The sequence below is a fragment of the Zalophus californianus genome, chromosome 3 (genome assembly GCF_009762305.2).
Source record: "Zalophus californianus isolate mZalCal1 chromosome 3, mZalCal1.pri.v2, whole genome shotgun sequence".
Lineage (NCBI taxonomy): Eukaryota > Metazoa > Chordata > Mammalia > Carnivora > Otariidae > Zalophus > Zalophus californianus.
The window spans coordinates 69,384,723-69,412,010 of record NC_045597.1 but is presented as its reverse complement, the minus strand read 5'-3'; the positions used below and the strand labels follow the sequence as shown (position 1 = coordinate 69,412,010).

Below are 27,288 nucleotides of genomic sequence, written 5' to 3'. Positions count from 1 at the left end.
ATTAATACATAATGTGAAATATTTTTCTAGGCACCCTAAAAGACAGAAGCTTGTTTATGCATCATATTTCTTTAAAGCCAATTACCTGTGGACCCTTTCGGTAAGATATACTTAAGTTTGTTTTTTTTTTTTTAATTCTAATACAGTTTAGGAAAGGTACGGTTTTTGAAAGTAAATATTTCTAAAAATAATAATGGCACTAATATGCAATAAAGAAGTTAACACTTCCCTTTTTGAAAGCCTGCAAGTTAAGTAAGTGTACTTTGGTAGTACTTTATAGTGCTGTTCATATTATTACCTCATTTTTAGTTTCTTAACATCTTTGGAAATTAGACAAAGGTTTTATTCCAACTTTATGGATAAGAGAGATTAAGAGAAATAAGGAAATTACTGAAAATCAATTTCAAATATATCAAAAAAGATGGCATATATGAAAATATTCTCTTACCTCTCCTTCCTCTCAAAACCCTACCCAAATTACTAAGAGAATTTTTTTAACTTAAAAATACACAAGGACAATGATCGGAGGAAAAAAAACAACAAATTTTGGAAGCCAAAAAGCATGAAAGACTTAGTCCATAGAAAGCTAAAACCTCACATTAGAGCAAGCAGAGAAGCCACCCAACTTCCCCTAAAGAACCCAAGAAAGACTCAAATTGGCAGCAGCATGTTCTTCTGAAGGTGAGGTAGAAAATAGATCAGTTGAAAATCTGTTTAAGAAACATCTATATCCCCTCCCCCACTGCAGGCAGCTAGTTATCCCTTTTGTGCCAGAAGACCAGAAGGTTATTGTCTGGAAAAGATGAATTGGAGGGAATCTGAATTGGGAGGGTGGAGACACAGCAGGCACAGTTGAGGGGAGGTACTGAAAACAGAGATTAAGTAAAAAATCTGTTTATCGAGTAATGAGACTCCCCAGCCTCTTTCCCACACTTGGCTCCCAAATACTGGCAGCCAGGCCTCTAGGCAGAAGACTGGAAGGTTTTTTTTCTGGGGAACATGACAGCTCAATAGAAAAGACTACAGGGGCACCTGGGTGGCTCAGTCGTTAAGCGTCTGCCTTCGGCTCGGGTCATGGTCCTGGGGTCGAGCCCCACATCAGGCTCCCTGCTCAGCAAGGAGCCTGCTTCTCCCTCTCCCACTCCCCCTTCTTGTGTTCCCTCTCTCGCTTTGTCTCTGTCAAATAAATAAATAAATAATCTTTAAAAAAAAAAAAAAGAAAAGACTACAAATACAGTTGCAGGTACTCAAATGAAACTGCATAGCCATGGCACCAGTCGGTGATGTCAACAATTGATGAACCCCACAGCACACACTTCACTCTTAAATAAGAGAGAATCAAGGATCACTAGTTATTGGAAGAAAGCCTCTGTGAAAGATAATATCCATAGTACAAAAACAAACAAAAAAGAAAGGAACTTAGAGGAAATAGATCATGCAAGGAAGTGAATGAAGTTTCAAAAAAACTTAACTAATATTCTCAGGATAGAGAACTATTGCATCCTTAAAATAAGAAGTTGTTATAAAAAGAGTTCTTATAAATTAAAACTATGATGATAAATTAACTCAGAAGTAATAGAAGATAAAAGTTAGGAAACCTCCAAAAATATAGAATAAAGAGATGAAAGAAGAAAAGATAATTAGGAAATTCAGTCCTATGGACCTAACATCTGAAAATTTGGAGTTTGAGAAAGAAGGAACAAAGGAGAAGTGAAGAGAAATTTTCAAAGAAATAATTCAAGATACTTTATCCGTACTGAAGGATAAGAGTTTGATTAAAAGGGCCCTCTGAATGAGCACGTGAATAAAAATGCCTCACATTAAGGCTCATCCTTGTGAAATTTTAGAACACTAAGGGCAAAGGGAAACCTTAAATTTTCCAGCAGGCCAAAAAATCAGGTTTCAAACAAAGTTGCAAGAGTCATAATGGTATAAATTCTCTCGCCATTAACATTGGAGGCTAGAAGATTATGGATTCTATAATGTATACTACAGAGCAGTGCCTTTAAAATTCTGAGAGAAAATGATTTCCAGCCTAGAATCCTATCGCTGACCAAAATATCAAAGAAGTGTGAGGTGGACATTTTTCAGATGCAGAGTACCAAAAGATGTATCTCCAATTATTTTTCTTAGGAAGCTCACAAAACCAGTACATAACAAAGAAGGAGGAAGAGGCGAGATTGAAGAAACAGGAATTGAATGTAGAGAGGCAGAGGGAATCCCCCAGGCAGATGGTGCTGAGGGGAGATCCCAGAATGAGAGCTGTGTCACTAAGCCCAGACAGGCAGCTAGACCATTTTGGAACAGAAAAATAGAGCCCTGGGGAAGTCAGCTTGCAAGATAAAATTGAAGCAGAACCTGAAGTCTTAATGCAGTAAGAAGCTTCTTGGTAAAGATGGTAGATTGAACATACTCATATAGCTTCCATTGCCTTCCAGAGTTTTACCAAAACCACAATGAGTGACCTTACACTCAAGACAGGGAGAACAGGACAGGAGACCACAGTGGCTGTTTTTCAAAGCATATGGGGAAAAAACAGATTCAGAATCGTAATGGGGAGAGGAAAGAACCAACCATGTTACACTGGAGAAGCCTCAAAAGCTGAGGAATTCATGAATCTTCAGAATTGGTGATGACAAAGGAAGGAGCCAGAACAAGGGTACAAGTTGAAAATACATCGCCTCCTCCACTCCATGAAGCTAGACAACTACCTCTTGTCCACTCTGACAGAAGACCAGGGAGGGTACATAATTAAATATTGACAATCAAATACATAACTTGGGAAGATGGGGAGGCAAGAAAGGAAGGAAGGAAGTTTAGTAAAGTAGAAGTGGTGACAAAGAGCTAAATCATCATTTTTCCAAGTGGCTGTTCAAGAAGAAGCAGTTACAGAGATGTCACTTAGGGATAATGGATGTGAATATTATAGAAGCATCTAAAATTGTAGAAAGCAGCTGTGAAAACTTTTCTATCTGGTAAATTTTTTAGCCCAGGACTATGGTTTAAATTGTGTTTAATGTTACCTTCTCAAAAATAACTATGTGTGGCATTGTTGAAAACATTCATTGACCTGCACTCTGCCAGCAGGCTACTAATATACATGTTTTGAATATAGAAACCCAGGTGATTTTTTTATTTGTTTTCATCTTCAAAAACAGGTTGTAATGTTAAAAATCAAAGTAAAAGTTTATTTATCTACATATTACCTTAATTTACACATATGATGAGAAAATAGTCTTGTGCATTTAAGTAAGCATGCATAAATTCCTAAGGATCTTATTTATATTGTGCAGATAGATATAAAGATAAGTAACTCTACCTCAGATTTCTGGCTGGTCTTGGAGCCAGGCATGAAAAGAATTACTGTGATGTGAGTACTAAAGTAGGTATAACAAAGTGATGCGACAGCATAGAAAAACTGGCAGTTAATTATGCGGCAGAAGCTTAACAGCAGTTCTTCAGACAGAATGTAAGGGATGTTTAGGTGAGGAGGGCACTCCACACTCTGGAAAGAGTAGGAAGTTACGTGGCTTTCCTCACGGAATTCAGGAGGCTGGGGTGCTGTGGGGACTAGGAGGAAACGGAAAAAAATGGGGGAGGTTAGGACCTATAAATAGGAAGCTTCCTGTGTCATTTCTGACAAGTTGAAACTTGGATAGTGACTGTTTGTGTGGAAATTTCTAAGAGGAGCAGCATAATCGGATTTGTGTTTTAGAAATAGACCAAAGTGGGCGCCTGGGTGGCTCAGTTGGTTAAGTGACTGCCTTCGGCTCAGGTCATGATCCTGGAGTCCCGGGATCGAGTCCCGCATCGGGCTCCCTGCTTGGCAGGGAGTCTGCTTCTCCCTCTGACCCCCCCCCTCATGTGCTCTCTCTCTCTCTCTCTCTTTCTCTCTCTCTCTCTCTCTCTTTCATTCTCTCTGTCTCAAATAAATAAATAAAATCTTTAAAAAAAAAAAAAAAAAAGAAATAGACCAAAGTGAAACTGTCTTGAGATTAGTAGGGAAGTGAAGATTTCAATTTAACACAGGTGCTAGAGCAGAGAGGAGAATGTGAGTGGGAGATAAGAGTCAAGATTTGGCCAAATGATGGGTATACTGGGAGTGGCAGGGTATCTCCACTTACATTCAGTAGACATCTTGGTCATAACCTACAAAGTAATCTCCTCACTTTCACAGGAATTTTAATATTTCAAAACAAGGGCGTACAAGATCAATGAAAACAAGTTTTGGGGCAGAAGGTTTATGCATTCTTAGGCACTAGATCTCTCAACCATCCATTCAGGGAAATCAGCCCGGCAGTTGCCACCCTCTCTCCTGCACTGATACTGCCTTCCTCTCTGTTGGGTCAGTCCCATTAGTCAGGTAGTCGCTAGAAGTCTCCGTCTTAACAAGAAACCCCTTTCTTGATCCCTCTTGTCCCACCAATCCATTTCCTTACCCACTTGAAGCACAGCTCATTAGAATGATCTCCACTCATGTTCTCTACTTCATCTCTTGCCCTTCACTCCTGAACCCACCTCATTCTCTGATCGCTGCGCACTACCCCTTGTCAAGATTGCCGGTTAACCCCATATTGCTGAGTTTTGTCAGCTCTCCACCCTCCTATTAACCCAGCCTTCACGTAGTTAATCACTCCTGCCTTTTTAACAGTTTCTTTACTCTAACTTCTGGGACCTCTCTCTTTTCCTCCTTCCCACTGGCTATTCTCTTTTGCTGGTTCCCTCATGACTCAGCTCCAGATGCTTCCCTTCCTGACCTTCCTCCTTAGTAGCTATCTCATCCACTCTCATGACTTTATATACCATCTATTTACTGATGGCTCCAAAATTAACGTCATAAGCCTGAATTTCTTCCCTGAACAACATACGCATTCATCTAGTTACCTACTTGACATTTTTATTTGGGTGACTAATAGACATCTCAAACTTAACAGCTTCCCCTAATCTGTTTTCCTATAAAAGTTTAACAACTCTGCTTTCAAAATACACTCATACCCTAGGATAGAGAGGGTCATTTCTGTACTCAAAAACTAGTCCATGACTTCCCATCTCAGGGTACAGTTGGGGAGTCCTTACCCCAGGGTGTACAGGTTCTCCATGATCTGGCCTTTTTGCTCTCTTTCCAGTCTCACCTGCTGACTTCCCCTGCTCACTCTGTTCCAGTTGTACTTGTGCCTAGCCTACCACATGATGTTCGCTCTGCCTGCAGCACCCTTCTCCCAATACCTACATGGCATTATCTCTCACTTCCTTCAGGGCTCTGTGCAAATGTCACCTTATCAGTAATGTTTTCCTCACCAACCTCTATAAAATATTATTTATTTAATTCTGCTGGACACTCCCTGCCCCCGCTAACCATGCTTTTAATGTTCCCTAGAGCACTGATTACCAATATTTGTTTGTCTGCTTCCCTCCACTAGAATATAAACCCTGTGATTTTGTTTTGTTCCCATTAGAATATAAACCCTGTGATTTTGTTTTGTTCCCATTTTATCTTCCAGCCAAAACAGTGTCTAGGACACACAGTAGGAACTCATTAAATATATTTAATGGTGAGGGCCTCCTCGGTGGCTCTCTCCATTAAGTGTCTAACTCTTGATCTCAGCTCAGATCTTAATCTCAGGGTCGTGAGTTCAAGCCCCACCGTGGGCTCCATACTGGATGTGGAGTCTACTTAAAAAATAAATAAAAATAATATATTTGATGGTTAGATGACTGAATAAATTAGTTCTAGGGTAACTTTAAGTTCCAGGGATTCCTGTTTGAATAAAAGGAAGTATGGGATTTTCAACAAAATATCAAATATGAGAAAGAACATGTATGCTAGGGAAGGTAATTAATTTTGGACATGTTGAGTTTGAGATGAGTGTGGAACATCAAGGTAGAGGTATATGGTGCTATATGAGGTTCAAAGTATAGGAATAACACCTGAGGCAAAGTCGGGCATGAAGATACAGATTAATATTTTTGTTAGATGATAATTTAAGCATTTGAAATGGCTCACATCATCCAGGGAAAATGTCTAGGGAAGAATTCCAAGTTTAGAGATGGGAATTTTTTTGAGTCAGAAAGAGGAAAAACCAGCAAGAGAAAGAAAAAGAGAGAGAGAGAAAGAAACAAACAATTTTAAGAAGTTCATTGTCAGAGACCAGGTAGAATGAGTTTACACAGGAAGTTGAATTTGTGTGTAGGCACTTGGGAGGTGATCAGCAACTTTGTTGAAAACAATTTCTGTAGAACAGTGGGAGAAATGAGAGTTCCGTGAATGGAAATTGAGGAAGTGAAAATAGCTAGTTTAGGTTACATGTTTAGGAAGATTAGCCATAAAGGGTAGGTCACAACGAGTATTAGCTCAAAGGGGAGGTAAGGCTAAGAAAAAAGTGTTTCAAGGGTGGGCATGGCTTTCTGGCTAAATGAAAGGAACACACACACACACAAAAAACGTATAAACAGGTGGTAGAGAAAGGAGAGAGGTGGAATAATAATTCAAATAGTGGGGTTCCTGAGGAGACTGACTTAGTAGGTGTCGTCAGGAGTACAGGTGAGGGTGTTAGTCATAAGAGGATGGATAGATCCTTCTCTGGTAAAGGAGGTAAGTAAGGAGTACTGTGATCGAACTAGAGGAGACAAAGAGGATCCATGTTTGACTGTTATGTGAAATAAATGGTAAAGGCTGGAGGTCAGTGTGGGAGAAATAGTTACAGACTTGAAAAGTGTGGTGTTGTCTTGGATGGCAAGCATAATGAAATGCAAAACAGTTGCCAGAGTAGGATTGCCATTATGGCAGTTGAGGTTTATGGCGGGGGGGGGGGGAGGGGGGGCAGGAATAAAGCACATTCTAAAACATTTACATATATGTCCATTTATTGGTAAATAATCAAACTTAAATATTTTCTCCTCATTGTAGCACAACTAAGGAACGGCAAGAAATGCAAAATCCAAATTTCACCACACCTGGTCAAGAATTTTTGTCTAAATCTCATTTTTATGAACACCTGGCTTTGGAAAAATCTTCAAGCAATTTATCAGTTTCAGGGCAGCCATTCTGTACAGTTCCTGCCACAAGAAGTGAAAAAAGGAGACACTCGAATACTCCAGGCAAACCAGTGAAAGTCTTTGTCCCACCTTTTAAAACTAAATCACATTTTCACAGAGATGAACAGTGTATTAGCAAGAATACTAATTTGGAAGAAAACAAACAAAACCCAAAAAACATAGATGAACATGGCCCTGGTGATAGTGAAACAAGTAATAATGACAGTGGAATTCATCAGCTTAAGAAAAATAACTCCAATCAAGCAGCAACTATAATAGTCACAAAGTGTGAAAAAGAACCTTTAGGTATTGTGTGAAAATTTGTGTTGACATATTTTTGCCTTCCAGTTAGATGATTCTCATATTTAAATAATGCCTTGAGGATTTGTCCCTTTCTGTGACAATTAATAATTTCAGAACCTTTTTTAATGCTTTTAGATTTTTTCCTAAGCCCAAAGAGTTAGATTTAAAGTATTCTAATGTTTTCTTTCAAAGGTGACTACTTATTCTTATTTTAAAAAGGGGGGGATTTAGACTAACAATCTAAGACTGCTGTTAGTGGAATATATATTTAACAGGCTACTAATTTTTTTCCAAATTTGAAATAAAAATAATAGATCTATTATTTACAAGTTGAAACTTTGCCTGTCCCTTAAGATTTAGAGCAAATTATCCCTGAAAATTAGAGCAAATTGATATATATGACTTTATAAAACAAAGGTTGTGCTTTTTAAATGTTACATGCACATTTATTTTTTGCTAATTCTTTAATAGATTTAATTACAAATCTTCAGAATGCCAGAGATATACAGGATATGCGGATTAAAAAGAAACAAAGGCAGCACATTTTTCCACAGCCAGGTAGCCTGTATCTTGCAAAAACCTCCACTGTGCCTAGAATCTCTCTGAGAGGAGCAGTGGAAGGCCGAGTCCCCTCTGCGTGTTCTCATAAACAGGTACGCTTTTGTCCACAAGGCTACTAACTTCTATAGTCACGTATAATTTCATTTTATTAACTAGTATCTCCAAATTATTTTGTTCAAAGAAAGAACAAATGAATGTGGGAGTGGATGAATGAAATAATTTTGTTTCCTGATCAGCCAACAGTGGCAGCCTCCTTCTCTGCTGCCTTATCCCACCAAAGTGATCTGTGCTCCAGAATTGCTAGTTCTCTTCCCCCTTCGAAATGTACTCATTTTATTACTATAGTGCTGTCAGGTGTTAGAAGAAAGTAGTCTACTTGAATTGAAAGGGTGATTAACTCATAGCCCTGAATCCATTAAGAGCTATTGACATTTTTTTAAAAAGGATTCTTGTTAAGCCAGTGCTGTCTAGTTAGAATTTTAGGCAATGGAGAGGTGAACATAGTATTGATAATATTAATAGGTGACATTTATTGAGTAGTTTTTCTGCACTCGTCACCCTTCCAAGCACTGTGCCTGTGGTGGTTACATCTCACTCAATCTTCACAAGCATCTAAAGGAAAGGCACCGTCATTTTGTTCACTGTTTGCAGATGACAGAACTGAAGCACAGATAGGGTTAAGTAACTGCCCCAAAGTCACTTCACTAGTAAGTTTTCCTCTACTGGACCTAGTTCCAAAGCAAGGAGTGTGACTCCAGAGTCACATCCAAACAAATCTCGTACTTTGGGATGAGGCATGCTGGGATGGAAGTGGGCCAGGCCTGTGTACAGATCTGACCTCCTGAGGTCAGATCCCCTAAAATACTTAACGCTTTTCACGGTTCTTTCCCTTCTGAATTTTTTAACTTAAGAGATTTCGTAAAATATTAAATTACTTTTTTATCCCCAAAATGACTTCCTATGGCAGCTAAAGCAGGAGGCTTATGCACAAGGGGAATGAAAAGGGTGCAGCAGACTCTTGAATGTAGGAGTCATTTATATTATATTAAAATGTTTAGCTTCTATTAGTTAAATATTTTGATGGTGAATATTTTAATATTTAAATGAAAAATTTTGTAAATTCAGTTTTGATTTCTTATAATTGTTTTTATTCTATGAAACATGCTCTTTTGTTTGATTTTGTTTTTCATTCATTATTAAATTTTTTTGTCATTTATTTTGTGCAGCTCTATATGTATGGCGTTTCCAAACATTGCGTAAAAATTAACAGCAAAAATGCAGAGTCTTTTCAGTTTCACACTCAGGATTATTTTGGTAAGGAAGGACTATGGTCTGGAGAGGGAATACAGTTGGCTGACGGTGGATGGCTCATACCTTCCAATGATGGAAAGGCTGGAAAAGAAGAATTTTATAGGTACTCCATGCAAAAAGAGATTGTGTTAACTTTTCTGTATTCCACCATCTCTCTCTTTTTTTCACTTACCTCTTTAAAACTTAGTAAGTTGGCTAGAAATCAAATTTTTATATAGTGAATTATTTTAACTACATTGTGGTTCAACTGACATTCTGTTGTAATCTTTTGAAAAATGAATTATGGTTTGTCCTAGGATTTAATGAATTGGTTTTTTCTTCAGTTGAGACATTTTTTATATGTGTTTGTAAAATAAAGACTGATAAGAAGAGCTAAGTTTGAGTGGACCTTACCGTAGATAGACACACACACACACACGCACACTTACGTCGTATTCCCTTTCATTGTATGTTTCAAGAAATATAAAATATAAATACTAGAAGCTAAGCAGAAACACTCAAGTGTCAGTAATACCAAATAGCTAGTAAATTTTACTGGCCTAAAACATCAACAGTTTAACAACTATATAACCTCTTATGGTTCTAATGTTTTTACAAAGATGATTTAAAATTTTTGCTATTAGATAAAATTACCATGCCAAGGGCAAGAGATGAGAAACATTTTTCTAATGCTCTCATTTTTTAAAATTCCTATATATCTTTCCAAAATTTATAATTTGGGGAAATTGGTAAAACATTTTTCCTGAAACTTTTGTTATGTTTTTGGAATACTTGAAGACATGAATGTTATTTACATCTTGCACTTGTCTCCCATAATTATCTGCTATCAATTCTAGGTGGAAAAGTATACTAAACAGTTATATTGTTTTCTTGTATTAAGTATATATTATACTTGCATAGTGTATAAGTTAAGAGTAATTATCCTGGGGCACCTGGGTGGCTCAGTCATTAAGCGTCTGCCTTCGGCTCAGGTCATGATCCCAGGGTCCTGTGATCGAGCCCCGCATTGGGCTCCCTGCTCAGCAGGGAGCCTGCTTCTCCCTCTCCCACTCCCCCTGCTTGTGTTCCCTCTCTCACTGTGTATCTCTTAGTCAAATAAATAAATAAAATCTTAAAAAAAAAAAAGTAATTATCCTGTAATCAGGTGAGCATGTTTCATAACATTGACTCTTGAAGCTTAAGTTGTTTTTTGATCATTCAACAAATATTTATTGAGGACCTACTATGTGCCAGATAACTCTTCTGGGTACTTGGGATAACAAAAGAAAACAAAAATCTCTGCCCTAATAAGTCATACATTATAGTAGAGGGGTTTGGGGTAGGGAAGGAAATTTTTAAAAAGAAATAAGTAAGTTGTATAGTATATTAGAAGGTGATGAATACTATGAAGATAAAGCTGGAAAGGGCAAAGGCAGACCCGGGTGAGGAAATGTGCAATTTTAAAATAAGCTAAGTAGTCAGGAGCCTTCACTGAGGCCCTGACATTTGGTCAATGTTCTGAAGGAGGGCAAGGGAGTGAGCATAGGACCCTGCGGGGAAAAGCATTGGCTGTAAGCAAGAAGCAGGCTTATTTAGGGAACGGGAGGAAAGTGAGTATAGCTGGAGCAGAATGGACAGGAGAGGAGTAGTAGCAGATGAAGTTAGAGAGACGGGGTCTTACAAACTTTCGTAAGAAGCTTGGCTTTAACTCTGAGTAACCATTTTTGGCCTGAATAAGAATGTTTAAAGCAGAGGAATGACATGATCTGCCTTGTTTTTAAAGAATAACTCTGGCTGCTCTTGAGATTAGACTGTCGGGAGGGACGATGATGGAAGCAGAGAGACCTCTTAGGAAACTATTGAGGTGATTCAGGTGAGATGTGGCTGCTCGGACGAAGAAGGTAGCAGTAGAGTTGGTGAAAAGCAGGTGGATTCTGGGTATATTTTGAAGGTGGCACCATCAGGATTTGCTCAAGGATTGGATGAGGAGTGAGAGAAAAGGAGAGTAAAAATAGTTCCAAAGACTTTGGCATTAGCGGCTGGAAGGGTGCAGTTACCATGTATGGAGAATTGAGAAGCTCAAAGATGGAAGAGAAATGGAGTGTCCAGTTGGGACATTTTTTTAAGTAGGCAGGGCTTGAACTCACAACCCTCAGATCAAGACCTGAGCCGAGATCAAGAGTCGGATGCTTAACCAACTGAGCCACCCAGCTCCCCCACATGGGACATTTGAAGCTTGAGATACTAGTAGACCCCCAAGTGGAGATGTTGAGTAGGCAGTTGGATATTCAAGTCTGGAGTTTATAGATGAAGTATGGGCAAAGAAATCAATCTCATAGTTGTCAGCATATAGATGAAAATTAAAGCTATGAAAGAGAGACTGAGAAAAAGCAACCTGAAAGAAATTAATACCAAAGAGTGTGTGGTATGTTGCAAGCTTAGTGAGGACAGAGCTTCAGGGAATAAAGAATGACCAAGTGTCAGTCACTGCTGGTGAGTAAAGGAAGATGACTGAGAATTGAACATGGATTTAGCAATGCAGAGGTCATTATTAGGCTTAATGAAAATAAGTCAGTAAATTGATGGGGTGAGAAAGGGGCAATATGTGGAGAAGGAAGTAGGAGTAAAGGGTATTGTATTGTGTTTAAGGAAGAAAGAAAAACTATTTTTATACTGATGGAAATTGTTCAGTAGAAAAGAAAGAAGTTGATGTTGGGGAGAGAGAAGAGGCATATCCTAGATCAAAGTCCTTAACTAGGCAAGAAAGGGTGGGAGCTAGTGTGGCAGGAGAGGCAGAGTGTAAAGGTCCAGATGCTGGTGGGCTGGTGGTTGTGAGGGTGGAAGCATCTCGAAGTTCTCTTGATTATTTGTTTCCCTAGTACTCAAAGCGAGAATGCGGAAGGAAGGAGAGTTAGAGATTTGAGCAGAGAGAGGAGGATCTTTAAAAAGCACTAGCCTAGAGAAGGATGTTCTTAGGTGATTTCTAAAAACAATCTCTTTTAAGAAAAATAATCTAAAATATTATTTTACTTTTTGTTTTTTTAAGATATTATTTATTTATTTGACAGAGACATAGAGCACAGATAGGCAGAGCAGCAGGCCGAGGGAAAGGGAGAAGCAGGCTCTCCATGGAGCAGGGAGCCTGACGTGGGGCTCGATCCCAGGACCCTGGGATCATGACCTGAGCCGAAGGCAGCCGCTTTAACCGACTGAGCCACCCAGGCGCCCCCAAAATACAATTATTTAAATTAAGGATCTCATTTTCCAGTTGAAATAATTGTTTTGACTACTATGTTACTTTTATTAGTATATTTTGATACCTGTCAAATCATTTTCTAAATTATATTACTTATATTCTGACTCATAAAAATGTACTAAATGATCTTGTGTGATGTAGTGTTTGTGCAAAGAGTGGTCATGGTTATTGAATTCAGTATCATCTTATGTGTATTTTTATATTGTTCTACCTTTATTTGGTCAGGGCTCTGTGCGACACCCCAGGTGTGGATCCAAATCTTATTTCTAGAGTTTGGGTGTATAATCACTACAGATGGATTATATGGAAACTGGCAGCTATGGAATTTGCCTTTCCTAAGGAATTTGCTAATAGGTGCCTAAGCCCAGAAAGGGTGCTTCTTCAACTAAAATACAGGCAAGTTCAATGCATTATATTATGTAATCACATATGTGATGAGGTTCAGACTTATGCGCAGGCTGTGACTTCCCCATCGTAGAGGTACACGAGTCGGTTGTCAGTGACAGTCGCCATCCCACACTGCCGCTGAGTTGTACACAGTAATTCTCTTGTCAATCCTCCAGCCCCCTTAAGAGAAATCACACATTCCTACACCTCTTGCTTCCCTCTTCCCCCACCCCCTTTAACCTCTTGGCATGTGAGAAGAATATGAATTACTAATTTGATCCATTGTTCAGGGATTGCTAATAAACCATGTTTGCATTTGGGGAGTTTTAATATTTAATTCATATTTTAATATTATAAAACTTACTATATTGGTAGCTACCAAATTTTAAATTCTCTTCTGTCTTAGCAATTCTTCAGCAAAAGTATTTAATTTTTATTCTCAATTATTCAGTGACCTTTTTACAATGAAATTCTAGACTCACAATTCCTAAAATGTGCATTTTTCTTTTTATTTTTAGATATGATGTGGAAATTGATAGAAGCAGAAGATCAGCTATAAAAAAGATAATGGAAAGGGATGACACGGCTGCAAAAACACTTGTTCTCTGTATTTCTGAAATAATTTCATCAAGCACAGATATATCTGAAACTTCCAGCAGTAAAACTAGTAGTGTGGGTACCAGAAAAGTGGGCATTGTCGAGCTCACGGATGGATGGTATGCTGTTAAGGCCCAGTTTGATCCTCCCCTAGCAGCTCTCGTAAAGAACGGTAGACTGACTGTGGGTCAGAAGATCATTATTCACGGGGCAGAACTGGTGGGCTTTCCTGATGCCTGCACACCACTCGAAGCCCCAGAATCTCTTATGTTAAAGGTAAATTAAATTAATGCACACTCTTGGTAAAAATCGGTTCCTGATTCAGTTAAATTCTAGGGAGGTTTCGTATTTTAAATTTTTAAACTTTGGCCTATTAAAGATGCTCCATTTCTTGAAAACATACTAATAGTCTGAGTGTAAGTGGCAAATTTCTCAGACTGTTAAATTTTTTTGTGCTATTTTTGGGAAACCGAGAGAGTGATATTGAGCTAAAATAATGCAGGAGCAAATTTGCACTAGATTTGATTTTGGGCTTTGGGTACCTCTAGCCCTTGGTGCCATCTTGTTCTCATAGTATTGCTCTGTTTCCACCCTGATTACTCGATTAGACCTTTATTTCCAGTATGATTAGAAAATTAGGTTTCAGTGATTCTTAAATCTATAATAATAAAATGTACTTTTCATCTCTATGTAGACTTAAACCTATATAATAGGACTTTGTCATATTGAATAGTCTACAATATTGATAAGTTACAAATACAATATTGTACAATAGTCTACAATATTGATCAATTACAAATTGATCAATTACAATAATTGATACTGAGAAATTACTAATATTGTGCAGTTAGATTCACTTATGAGGTGAAATAATTTACTTCTTTCATATTCTGGATCACTCTACTTCAGGAAGGCATTTAATAAACATTTTTAAGTAAAGAGATACTTTGTCATTAACTCCACATTGTGTTGCTTTTAGTCAAGCGGAAACAGCCTTTTGTTTTATGTTGCTTAGAATATTAAAGTTGCAGTAGCTTTCAATTTTTTGTTTTGCTTTTATCAAATCAGTGCATGTGCATAATTTCAAACCTCATGTAACATAGGCTTATGACCACCCCGCAAAAAAGCAGTTACTGAAGCCATCCTGCCTGACCTCTGTCCATGCTCCCCAAAGGCAACCACTTTGAATCTCTTTGGCAGTTTCTTTTGCTTATATACTACTATGTCATCTTTTCTCCTTCAGTTTAGACATTAACTGTTAGCTTCCTGCTATGAAAGTTGAGGAGTGAAGTCTGTATTCACTGTTTACATTATAATGATTGAAAAATATTTTTCGCAGCACAGCATATAGTACACTAATTACATTTTCTTTACCACTTACTGCTTGCCCTGGAGTTAACAACTGTCTTGCTTTTTTTGTTTTGTTTTTTTAATTTTCTGTATCCTTATCACCAACTCATTCCCACACAAGAGATACATAAAAATCATCTCAATATGTTAAAATACCTTTATCAATTCTGTTTCTTTTTCTTGGAGATCTCTTGGACCTCTCCATACTCCTGCCCCATTCTGACATGGTTACCTTCTATGTATGCTGCACAGTTACATTTCTACAAATTAATTTCACTTCTTTCTGTGTTGGAAGCCCTGTTTTCTGGATTTCATATCTATATGGATTTATTCCCTAGCTCTAAAGGCACACAAGCAACCCCCAGAGGCTTTTTAAGAAAGGGAGCTTGTAGCTTTTTCTTTGAGCTTATTGTAAGGTGGCTGAATACAGAATTAGAGATGGAAATAATCTCTTCAGAATTTTGAAGACATTTTCTCTATTATCTTTTTACTTCTGGTATAGCTTCTGCTAAATTCAGTGCTATTCTTATTCCCAGTCCTTCATTATATGATCTGTTTCTAAAAAGTTTTGAAGATTGTTTGTTTGCAGTATCCTGAAATTTCCCAGCAAGGTACTTTGGGGTTGGCCTGTCTTTTAAAATCATGGCCCTGGGTACACAGTGGCTAACAGTCTATAAACATATGTCCCTCATTGAGTTGTAGGAAATTTTCTTGAAGTAGTTCTTTGATAATTTCTTCCCCCTCCATTTTTTCCTTTTCAATTTTCTTGAACTCCTGATATTTGGGCGGTAGGCTTCTTTGATTGGTCTTCTGATTTTCTCATCTTTTCTCCTATTTTCTCTTTTGTTGTCTTTGCTCCCCCTACTTTCTAGTTCTAATTATCTACTCCCTAAAATGAGCTTGTACCTATTGGCATAATTTTCCGGTCTCCGAGGCCCTTATTACTCCCTAAATGTTTCTTTTTTATTACATCCTGTTCTTGTTTCATAGATGCAACATCTTGTCTTTCTGAAGCTATTGATAAATATTTTGTTTTACTTTAGTTTCTTCTGTTTTCTGCATTTTTTTTTTCACATAATGTTTTGTTTGTTTGGGTCTCTCAGTTGGAGACTTCCTTCAACTGATGATTGTTAGCTGTTCTTTCCTCTTCCAGAGTGGGGCACTAATGAGTTGATCAGAAGCTCTGTGTGAGGTGGGCTTTTGTCAATTTGTGGAGTGATAAGACAGGGACTTGCTTTTGTTAGGAGACCCTCAAATATCAGTGACTGTCTGAGAGCTGAACAGAGTAAGAAAACTAATAGGGAGACTCATGTTTAGCATAAGGATTTTCATTGCATTTTTGTTTTGAGTATAGCATCTCACCCTGCCCCCCCCCCACCCAGTGGCCTCTGCCTTGTGTTCCAGAGTCTAGGATATGTGTGATTCAGCCTCTCCAGAAAGTAATTTGTCCTAGGTTCTTCTTGGTGTAAGGGAAGGACTCCTTGGGATAGGAGATGAAATCTGAGGACTTAATTATCTTTCCTTCTGTTTTCAGCCGCATCTCATGCTCCCTCCTTCAGAGGGACCTGTTGCCTCCAAATTCTGAGGGATTTCCTTAAATTATTTTGTTTCCTAGTGGCTCCATACAAGTTTGCCAGCTGAGTAACGTTGGGCAGGTTATACTTGAGTTTTGTCATTTGTAAAATGGCAATAAGTCTTGGGATTGTTGTAAAGATTAAATGTCAGTAGATGTAAAGCACTTAACACTATCCAGGCCCTATAAGAAGTGCTTTAAAAATGTTTGTTATTTTTATTAACTGTAATCATTCTCAGGATGCTTCGTTATTTACCAGTTGTCCGATAAACTTTTAGTTTCCAAAATTTTGCTAATGTCTCATCCACTGCCCTTCTTTCCCCAGTTCTCTTTGTCCTTTAGGTCTTTAATCCATCATGTTTAAATTGAAGACTCTTAATTAATTTTCTAATAGTAATATTTACATTAAGACTCTACAACAGCATAAACGATTTTTTGAGAGACTGTATTTTGAAAGTGTTTTCACTTTTGCACAGTTTCTCTACACTCCTATGTTCATGAGGATTTTGAAAATGAGTATGTTTGAATGAATGAAAGAAATGAATGAAAATGTTATGACATCTGAAATAGAATTGAATATATAAACTTATAAATCGATTTGTTCATTAATTTGTCCAGATTTCTGCTAACAGTACTCGTCCTGCTCGCTGGTATGCCAAACTTGGATTCTCTCCTGATCCTAGGCCTTTCCCTCTCCCCTTGTCATCACTTTTCAGTGATGGAGGAAATGTTGGTTGTGTTGATGTAGTTGTTCAAAGAGCATACCCAATACAGGTATGATATATTCTTAAAGCTTACTGTGTATTTCTTCCTTTTGGGACAATTAATTTGAATGATCCCTCCCTACCATGTATCTGTGTTTGACACATCATTACAGTGGATGGAGAGGACCCTGTCTGGAGTATGCGTATTTCGGAATGAACGAGAGGAAGAAAAGGAGGCAACAAAATATGCAGAAGCCCAACAAAAGAAACTAGAAGTCTTATTCAATAAAATTCAAGGGGAATTTGAAAAGCATGACGGTAAAATGAGTTGTATATTACAAGTTCTTTTTAATATGAGAATAAGTGTTTTTTTATAAGATGTTTAGAGGCTTCTGATTTAACCTCTGTAATTGAGTGAATGTCTTTGTTTTGAATAATAGACTTCTCTCTCCTAATTCTGTATCTGAATTACATAGATATACAGATAAGCATTGAAGTGACCCCAAATTATCACCTCTTTATTCAACACACTGAGCTTTTAGATACTTGTGATTGTCTTAGGCAATAAAACATTACATAACCATAGCACTTTTCAGAAGTCTTAAGTAAACTTCCTCTTAAGCTTCAGTACTAAAGTGTTTATAGTATCCTCTTTTGGTATTAGAGAAAGATCAGCAGCAAAGGAAAAAACTGCCAAATTATTTTCCCCTAGACAAGTACAGTATAATGTCACTTACATACGGAATGTAACTAAATCAAACTCATAAAAAGAGTAAAATGGTGGTTATCAGTGGATGAGGGGTGGGAGGATAAAACTGATGGTGTTTAAGGGTAAAACAACAACAAGCTAATGAGCTGTAGTGATCCAATGCACAGTATAATGAATATAGACAATATTGTACTAATGTGATGTGATAAATAGCAATACAATGGCAATCATATTAAGTATATAAATGTATCAGAGTAACACACTGGACACCTTAAATTTACATAGTGTTATATGTCAAATATATTCAATAAAAAGGAAGGATAAGCACTCAAAAATTACTTTCCCCAGCCGTATATCATTTTCTTTCTTCAATATCCTTACCTACTTTATATATAACTTTTGCATTTTCGTTGTTGTAGTTGTTGATTTATATGTTATTACACCTGGAGCTAGATCTTGTTTTCCCTGTGGCAGCAATTTTAATAATAAAAAAAATCACAGTATTTTTAGCATAAAGGACATGAAATTTATGTTTGTTTTTTGCTGAAAATTTTATGTTCTGCATTTCTTCATGATTTTCAACTTCCTGTTCTCTATAAATCTGCAGAAAAATTGGACTCTCAATATTCGATTCACCAGCTCATGCTGTTTTCATGATTAAGTAAATCATGAAATCATTTACTTAATTTATAAGTTTCTCTAAGTAAGCTCTCTGTGTGACAATTTTTTAAACCATGAGTGAGTACACTAGTTTGAAATTCTCCTAGAAAACTTTTAGTAGATAAATTGTGTTTTGCCTTTTAGCCTCCCTTCTTTGGGTACTTTTTGCTTTTTCCTCTAGCTTTCAGTGTTCTTAAATTTGTGGCTTGGCTAATTAATGATGCTTTTTTCCTAGAAAATATAACAAAACGATGTATACCATCATGTGCATTAACAAGACAGCAAGTTTGTGCTCTGCAAGATGGTGCAGAGCTTTATGAAGCAGTGACGAATGCACCAGACCCGAGTTTTCTGGAGGTGAGAGAGTAAGAGGGCATCCAGTGGGTCTTAATCTTCCTCCTTAATGGTGGGAAGCTCTAGTCCATCTTCTGGCCATTAAGGCAAGTGCTGTGTTGAAAGGGTGTGTTTCTCAAAGAGGATGTTTGCATTTCTGGGGTCCTCAGTGATGTGCCAGACCAATGCAGTACCTTTGCAATTCTATACCAAATGGAGGATAGAAAGATTAAATAATTTTATATATTAGTTAAATGTGGTTTAAAATACAGGCAAAACTTGTTTACATTTAAGGTAAAACAAGTATCTTCAAAGCATTGTCTCAGTTTCCATATGCTCACTTCTTTCTCAGATCCTACCTAGAGTTTATTTCCTAATCTTCTACCTTAAGGGTATTTTGGTGGAAAAGTGTCAGAAGCACTAAACTGTGTTAGAATTATGGCTATGCCATTTATTACCCAATTGGGCATAAAATAGCTGTAAAGTGGGCATAAAATCAGTTGTTTCAGGATCAAATTAGATAATGTATATAAAAGTGTACTATTATAAAGTTCCACATCCATGTTAGTTACTAATATTGGAACATCATTTTATATATTAAGCTATCTCCTGAATTTTTAGACACCTGTATATCCAGTTAATGCAAATTCTATGATTAATTTGCTACATAGGAAGGAGAGGGAATTTGAGGAAAATTATTGTTTGTTTATTGATTAATCTCATTTGATGACAGTAAATCTAGTATATAGCCTTAACTTTCTTAACTAGTGGGACTACAAAATAGACAAAACTCCCTTAGGAGAGTAAGCACTGCTTTTCTGAATAGAATTGCTCATATTCCCAAATGTGACAACTCAGATTCTGCCTGTGAGGAGTGAGTCCGGATTTAAAGCCTGTGAGTATACTTGCTGAAAGTCTGTCAGTTAAGGCTTTATTATGCTTTCCTGAAAAATGATTTGCCTCTTATTGAAGCTATGTTTTCTATGAGTCATCATGAAAATAGTTTTAATTTCATCACAAAATTTAACAAAATATTATTTAGTCTTGTTTCCTTTTATGGGATTTATTTAAAGGAGAAAATAAGGAGGCAGAATGAGAGTTGGAAGACTAAGTTGTAGACCTGGGCCTGCCACTCTGTAGCTGGACAGATGATTTCTCTCTTGGGCCTCCCCACCACCTCTGTCAAAGGAAAGCCTGTGAGGGGCTTCTCACTAGGTCCTGAGAGTACATGATTCTAGAGATTTCACTTAGATACAGTTTTCATTGCAATTCTTGGAGGGAAAAATAGCCATCCATTTCTAAAAGACTCTGACCAAAGGGTTTGTTTTCAGTGACCATGTTGAGTGTTGGGGGACTTTGTATTTAAACTAAACATTATCTGCGTATTTAGAAAGACCTGTTCAGGGTACACAGATCCCGTAGTTTCCCTTCCCAGTATGGATTAGGATATTAAGATGTGTGAGGCAGCTGCAGTCTAGTGCATCGTGAGTCAGGATTCTATTTCATCTTTTATTTGATTTTATTTTTTGTTTATTCATTCACTTTTGTTGTACTGGGCGAGAGTCCCAAGAGATACAGACAGCAATTTGCTAAAATGACCAGGAGAGAAGTGTGGAGGCAGAGATAAGTGCTTGTAGCATGCGTCTGTTTTTAACAGTATCTGCTGTTCCAGAGAGTTAATAAAATTATACTACCTCGGGTTAAGAATGAGAGCTCTTGAACTACCTCCACCTATACGCCCCTGCAAGTTATTTATTCTCTCTGTACCTCAGTTTCATCTTCTACAACATGCAAACAATACTAGTGTCCACCCCACTGGGTTATTGTAAGGACTAAATGAATTAATACATTTACCACACACAGATCCAATCCTCAGATACAGGGAGCACTCAAATGTCAGCTATTTATAACGTTGATGGTGGTTATGATTATTAGAGTACATTTATAAGTAGGGGGTTGTCTTGGCCCTCGGGAAATTTGTCACAAAGATAAATGAACAGTTTAAGGCACCTGAAAATATTTGTTATGTGATGAGCTGAGTATATTAGTCTCAATTTTTATATTGTCATGTTGTTAAAGTGAACTCGAATTCTGTTGTATTTTATCCCCATTTAAAGGGATGCATTTACAATGGATGAGGGGTTTTTTTGTTTGCTTTTTATTCTAGTATCATTTGCCTTAATATATTAAATGATCATAGGGTTACTTCAGTGAAGAGCAGTTAAGAGCCTTGAATAATCACAGACAGATGTTGAGTGATAAGAAGCAAGCACAGATCCAGTTGGAATTCAGGAAGGCTATGGAATCTGCTGAGCAAGGAGAACAAATTTTATCAAGGAATGTTACAACCGTGTGGAAATTGCGTATCATAAGCTATGGGAAAAAAGAAAAAGATTCAGGTCAGTATGTAAATTTTATAAGTTAAAGTACTATATTAATAAAATGAGTTCAAATGCTAGATAAAGTATAAAGTGAACTTGTATCAGAGGAGTAAAAATGGGCTACCACTGCCCTCAAAACAATGCTATAATCCTTAGATCTTTGTTGTTACAGTATTTGTTTTACAAGAACTTTAATGCTTATCAGTTCTTCCATTATATCTTTCTCCTCTTTATCTAGTTACACTGAGTATCTGGCGTCCATCATCAGATTTATATTCCCTGTTAACAGAAGGAAAGAGATACAGAATCCATCATCTTGCAACATCACAATCTAAAAGTAAATCTGAAAAAGCTAATATACAGCTAACAGCAACAAAGAAAACCCAGTATCAGCAACTACCGGTACAAACTTTTCATAGAGTTTTTTAATTTTGATGAATGCATATTAGTTTATAGAATCTACATAGACTGATTTTTTTTTTCCCTCATAGGCTTCAGATGAAATCCTATTCCAAGTTTATCAGCCAAGGGAGCCCCTTTACTTCAACAAACTATTGGATCCAGACTTCCAACCACCTTGTTCTGAGGTGGACCTAATAGGATTTGTAGTTTCTGTTGTGAAAAAAATAGGTAATACACAGTGTACTTTTAATTGTAACTTCTTATGGATGCCTTTGAAAAATAATATTTTTTAAAATTTGTCATCCCTTAAGATTAATTGGAGTTACAAATCAGCAAATTTGGTGACTAGTGATTTGAAAGTAGGCCTGTTTTAACCTTAATTCTTAATGAAAAGCAATTCTACATTATTACAGGGTAAGAACTTCCATGCCATTCTGTGCTATTTAATTTTAAAGAAATTGCTGGAAATGTTTTGGAGCATTTGATTACTAGACAAATAATTATCATGTGCCTCTGCAGTTTATTGAACATTCAAGCCTCCACCTCCAGCTTCTCGGCAGTATCCCTCATTATCTGGACTAATGTCCCTTGTTCTAAAACCTACTTTCTTTTTAGGGAAGGAGCCACTTTAGTGTGGCTCTTCCTACTTGTTTGTGGTTAGTTCTTGTTTGTATGGTACATCTTTTCCCCACTCTTGTTTTTAACCTACCAACATCTTTAAATTGGCTTTCTGACAACACGGTTGGATCTTGTTTTCTTATGCAGTTTGAGGGCCTGTCTTTTAACTGGTTTGTTTAATCTGATCAGCTTTAATGTGATGATCGGTATGGCTGGATTAAAATCCACCACCTTGCTAGCTATTTTCCCCTCGTCCCATTAGTTCCTGGTGTTGGCAGGCTATTCTCTGTGATGTTTATGCACATTTTATAGCAGCCATTGCCTCAGACTCTTACTTCAAGAATGCTTGCATAGCAGAAAATCTTGGAAGGATGGAGATCGTGTCTGCCTCCAACACAGAGGGCAGATTTGTTTCCCAACCAGGCGGTCTAATCCCTTTTTCTATGAGTTTGGGGGTTTTTTTTGTTTATTTTTGTTGTTATTGTTGTTTAAATTCCACATGTAAGCAAGTTTCTGATTGTATTTTGAAGGAGGCGGACAGTGTAGGTAGGGTAAGAAGAGTCAAGGAGTCAATGCCAAGGTGTTTGGCTTGAGCACCTGGGAAAAGAGTTGCCATTGACTGAGAGGGGAAGAGTGCAAGAAAAACAGGGTATGTGCTGAGGGTCAGGAGCTCAGTTTGGTCAGTTAAGTTTTAGCACTTAGTATAAACAGAGATTTCTGCTTGACAGTTGGATATACAGGAGTTTGATCAGGGGAATGGTCTGGGCTAAGATATAAAGATAAATTGGGATATCATCATACAGGTGATGTTTAAAGCTGTGAGAGCAGCCGAGGTCACTGGATGTGGGGGTAGCTGGAGAAGCGGCTCGGGCACGCTGGTGTTTAGAGGCAGGCAGAGAGATGTAAAGGACTCGGTGGAAAAAACAGGACGAGCCACTGAGAGATGGCAGAAGTACTTAGGAGAGTGAGCTGCACGGAAAGCGCAGAGGGAAGAAGAATCCTGGAGGGGTGAGAGTGATTCAGTCTCAGATGGTATTTGATAGCCGAGACAGCGAGGTGAGGGCCAGGAAGGGACTGTTGGCTTCAGCACCAGGGAGTGCACTGGGCGCACGGAGAGGCATGCATATTAGGTTATAGAATGCAGCCATTTCAAGAAGATCATGCTTTAAGCAAAGAAGGGAAATGGAGCACTCACAAGGAGGAGAATTGGGATCAAGAGAATGTTTTTTCCGATGAAAAAACCAATAGCAGCCTGATGAGATGGTGTATACTGATGAGAAAGGCCCAGTGAGGAGGGTGAATGAATGCTTTCTAGGGGCGGGTAGCAGCAGCCTGCAAGGAGCAGGGGAGTCACCTACCCCAGCCTGACTGCCAGGAGCACAAGAGGTCTGCAGGGGCAGCCGTGGCATCCGAGGAGAGCCAGCAAGCCGGTAAGGACAGCAGTTACGGGAGCGGTTGAGCGGAGTGGAGATTTGTCCAGGGAAGGTGCTCCAGGAGACAGGGAGAGGTAGGAGATGGTGTGAAAGAAGTCATTGTGCAGAGCTTTCTGGAGACAGCCCAGGGAATACAGCAGGACCTGGGAGCTGGCTGCTTGTGGAGACTGACCTGAAACCACTTGTGATGGCCCCGGGCAGGACACATAGTGGTGAGGAGGTGAGGTGTGTGCAGAGGAAAAGGCGGGTCTTGACTTTCTGCCATATCCCAAATCATTGTCTTCCCCTCTTGGTTACCGTGTGATGGCTGAGTACTTGAGTTTCTTTCCACTGTATGTTGTGTATCCCTGGAAGATACTATCTCTGTTCTACATTGTTTTCCCCAGTTGAGTGAGTCACCCTGGGTATTAATTTGCTATGCTACACTTTGTTACAAAGTGCCACAAATGGGTTGCTTAAACAACCAAAATGTATTGTCTCACAGTTCTGGAGAGCAGAAGCCCAAAATCAGGGTGTTAGCGGAGTTGGTTCCTTCTGAGGCTGTGAGGGAGAATCTCTCCAGTGCCTTGCTCCTGGCTTCCGATGGTTTGCTGGCATTCTTTGGTGTTCTTGGCTTATAGGTGCATCACCCCGATCTCTGCCTTCGTCTTCACATGGCATTCTCCCCATGTACGTGTCTGTGTCCAAATTTCCCCTTTTTATAAGGACATTGGGTTGGATCCACCATAATGACTTCATCTTAACTTGCTTACATCTGCAAAGACCTTGTTTCCAAATAAGGCCACATTCACAGGTACGGAGGGTTAGGACTTTAGCATCTTGGGTGGGGCACAGTTCAACCCATTAAACCCTGGAACATTCACTTCTGTCAGTCATTCCTGGTCACCTGCTTCCCCTGCGGCCATTTTCATTATTTCTGATCAGAAGAGGAAGAAGGCAAGGAGACGCAGGCCGTTTGCTTTCCTTTAGGTTTATGGGTAATAACATTCTCAAGCTTCATGTCATTTTACCAGTTTGGGGAAAGGAATTAGAAGCTGAGCCTTTCTGTGCCTGGCCTTATCCACAATCTTGTTTCTTTCCTTGATCATTAATTTTTAAATTTTATATCAGGGTATCCCTCATTTCTGTTTTTGGTGAACATTTCTTTCTGTTTTTATTTAGTTTGATGTTAACTGTTAGAGGAAGAAAATTCTGTTATAAAAAGCTTCAAAGTGCCACCTTAAGCCTGAAGTACTAGTTACATAACACCCAAATCTGATCATGATGTCTCCTGGTTTAAAATCTTCAGTGGCTCCTATCCCTTAGAAAACGAAACCCACACTCCTTCATATACCTGAAAAACTCATCTGCTGCCTGCCTTAAGCCACCACCCCACACACCTCAGCTCAACTGTTGTGACTTTGTGTTCCTGACCCACTATATAGAACATTTAGCACTTCCTACCTTTAAATATGTGTTCACTTTGCTTACAATGCCCTTTGTCCTCCCTTCGTGAAGAATTGAAGAAAGGTTGTCATGCCTTAGTCAGCTTACATGCCCCCCCCCCACCCCCCAGCCAGATGCCTGTGCTGGGGTCAGAGCTCCCCTGCTCAACTGCCGCAGCGTGTCATGTGTTTCGCAGGGTCGGCACCCATCACATGCATCACATGGCCCGGGCCTGTGCCCACATTCCTGACCCTCTTCCCCACCCATGATACTGTGATCTCTTCAAGGACAGGGACTCTGTTTTAGTTTCTTTCTGTCCCCACGTCTAACAAAGTGGGGCAGGGCAGGGTGGGGGAGCAGGTAATTGTTGAGAATTTCATAAAGTCCTCATAGTAACACTGTTCATTTGCTGTTATCATTCCACTTTACAGATGGGGAGACTGGAGCTCAGAGAGGTTAAGTGACCTGCCCAAGGTCACAGTTATGTAAAGGATTGGAACCCATACTTTCAGGCTCTAATGCTTATGTGTTCTTTCTTATACTTCCCTCTGACAAAACCCAAACCCAACCCAACCATTTGAGAATTGGACTTAAAGTAGGGACTTGTAGCATTCAGTCTGTTTTGTTACTGTATTACAAAAACTGGTATAAAGTGAATTACTTAAATGAGACCACTTCTTAGGTCAGTTTCCCTGGGAAACCCTCAGATTTCCTGGAAAGCGCCCCCAGGAACAGCACCCGTGTGTCCCGTAGGGACTCTGCAGCGAGCATGGCCCTCAGGGTCATGCCGGCTTGAGGCTAGGGGCCAGTCATTGGATGCATGCTTCCTCCAGAGAGCGGGCCCTACAGCAGAGGGCAAGCCTGGGAGAGGGAGCCGAGGTGGGAGCGGGCCATAACCAGCGCTCCCTGAAAGCGCAGGCTGGACCTGAAGATGGAGGGCTCTGCACCCACATCACATCGCTGGCTGGAGAATTCCTGAACGTAGGTTTGGCAACTGCTACGTGCTTTATCCTTTCAGTGAAATTTTCTAAAAAGAATTTAAAAGGTACAGCATAAGTTCAGAGCAACCCCAGACTACAAACCAACAAGATAATTTTCTTCTTATACTTTTATTTTCAGGGTTTTTTTTTAGTGCCAACATTCTAAAAGTGTTATTTTAAAAAATTCTTCCAACTGTTACCATTTTTACAAGATGCGTGGTAATCAGAGAAATAAGTAAAGTTTCTGTTTGTTTTTTTTTTCCAACATATATGATTTGATTTAGCTATGAAACCTCTAGGAAAAAATGAAGTGAGGAAACTATCCTGGAAGCTTATTTTTATATTCTGCATTTTCTAAATGTTTTTCAGTAAACGTGTATTACTTTTATAATTGGGGGAAAACAGAGTTTATGTTTTCATTGTTTTAGAGAACAAGTGGGAGGGGGAGAGGCAGAGAGAAGGAGAGAGAGAATCTTAAGCAGGGTCCATGCTCAGTGTGGAGCCCAATGTGGGGCTCAGTCTCACGACATTGAGATCATGACCTGGGCTGAAATCAAGAGTCGGATGCTTAACCGACTGTGCCACCCAGGCGCCTGAAAAACATAGTTTAAAGAAGGGCATTTGATAGAAGGGCTATAATCAAGTTTTGAATATAATGAGAGGCAAATTCCAAAATTAGAAAATTGAACATGTTTGGGAAATATAATTTCTCTAAAAGCAATTTTTAATATTTAAGATTAAAATCCATTAAATAAATCGACTTATAAAATTGAAAGAAATAAAAGGAATTACCATCATTTGCAATAGAATAAACAAATCAGATCAGATCCCCATTATCTGAGAATGGGATCCATTCCTGTCATTTATAAAGGGAAACATAATTTTTAACAGTAACAGAGAAGGAATTCTAAATAGTAGGATTGAATGGTTAGTGCCTTAGTCTTGTCCTGGCTTATCCAGTGGTCCCTTCCCATTTTTGGCATTGAAATTTTTTTGCTTTTTATTTTGAATAATTTCAGACCTTCAGAAAAGTTGCAAAAATAATACAGACTTTCCAAATATCTCTCACCCAGCTTCCCCTAATGTAAGCATCCTACATGACCATGGTACCATGATCAGAATCAGGAAGTTCACATTGGCACACTATTATTACCTACACTATAGAATGTAATTGAATTAGAAGCTTGTCGTGCTATTTTCCTTTTTTTATTCCAGGATCCCACTTTCATTCCATCATCATTTCTCCTTATTCTCCTCCAGTCTTTGATAATTCCTCAGTCTTCTCTTGTTT

At 38.5% G+C, this 27,288-nt stretch overlaps 1 protein-coding gene across 3 annotated transcripts in view; it reads left to right on the top strand.

Moving 5' to 3' along the window:
• BRCA2 (BRCA2 DNA repair associated) overlaps positions 1 to 27,288 on the top strand; it is a 61,381-nt gene that overhangs the window by 26,360 nt on the left and 7,733 nt on the right. For all 3 annotated transcript variants that reach the window (XR_003519214.2, XM_027590203.2, XM_027590204.2), the window contains 12 exons: positions 31 to 100; positions 6,908 to 7,341; positions 7,810 to 7,991; positions 9,126 to 9,313; positions 12,671 to 12,841; positions 13,351 to 13,705; positions 16,971 to 17,126; positions 17,230 to 17,374; positions 18,661 to 18,782; positions 20,959 to 21,157; positions 21,378 to 21,541; positions 21,631 to 21,769. Coding sequence is in view for 2 of the 3 variants with exons in the window: in XM_027590203.2 (XP_027446004.2) it covers positions 31 to 100; positions 6,908 to 7,341; positions 7,810 to 7,991; positions 9,126 to 9,313; positions 12,671 to 12,841; positions 13,351 to 13,705; positions 16,971 to 17,126; positions 17,230 to 17,374; positions 18,661 to 18,782; positions 20,959 to 21,157; positions 21,378 to 21,541; positions 21,631 to 21,769 (2,325 nt within the window). In the remaining variant the exon portion in view is untranslated. The remainder of the gene's footprint in view (positions 1 to 30; positions 101 to 6,907; positions 7,342 to 7,809; positions 7,992 to 9,125; positions 9,314 to 12,670; positions 12,842 to 13,350; positions 13,706 to 16,970; positions 17,127 to 17,229; positions 17,375 to 18,660; positions 18,783 to 20,958; positions 21,158 to 21,377; positions 21,542 to 21,630; positions 21,770 to 27,288) is intronic.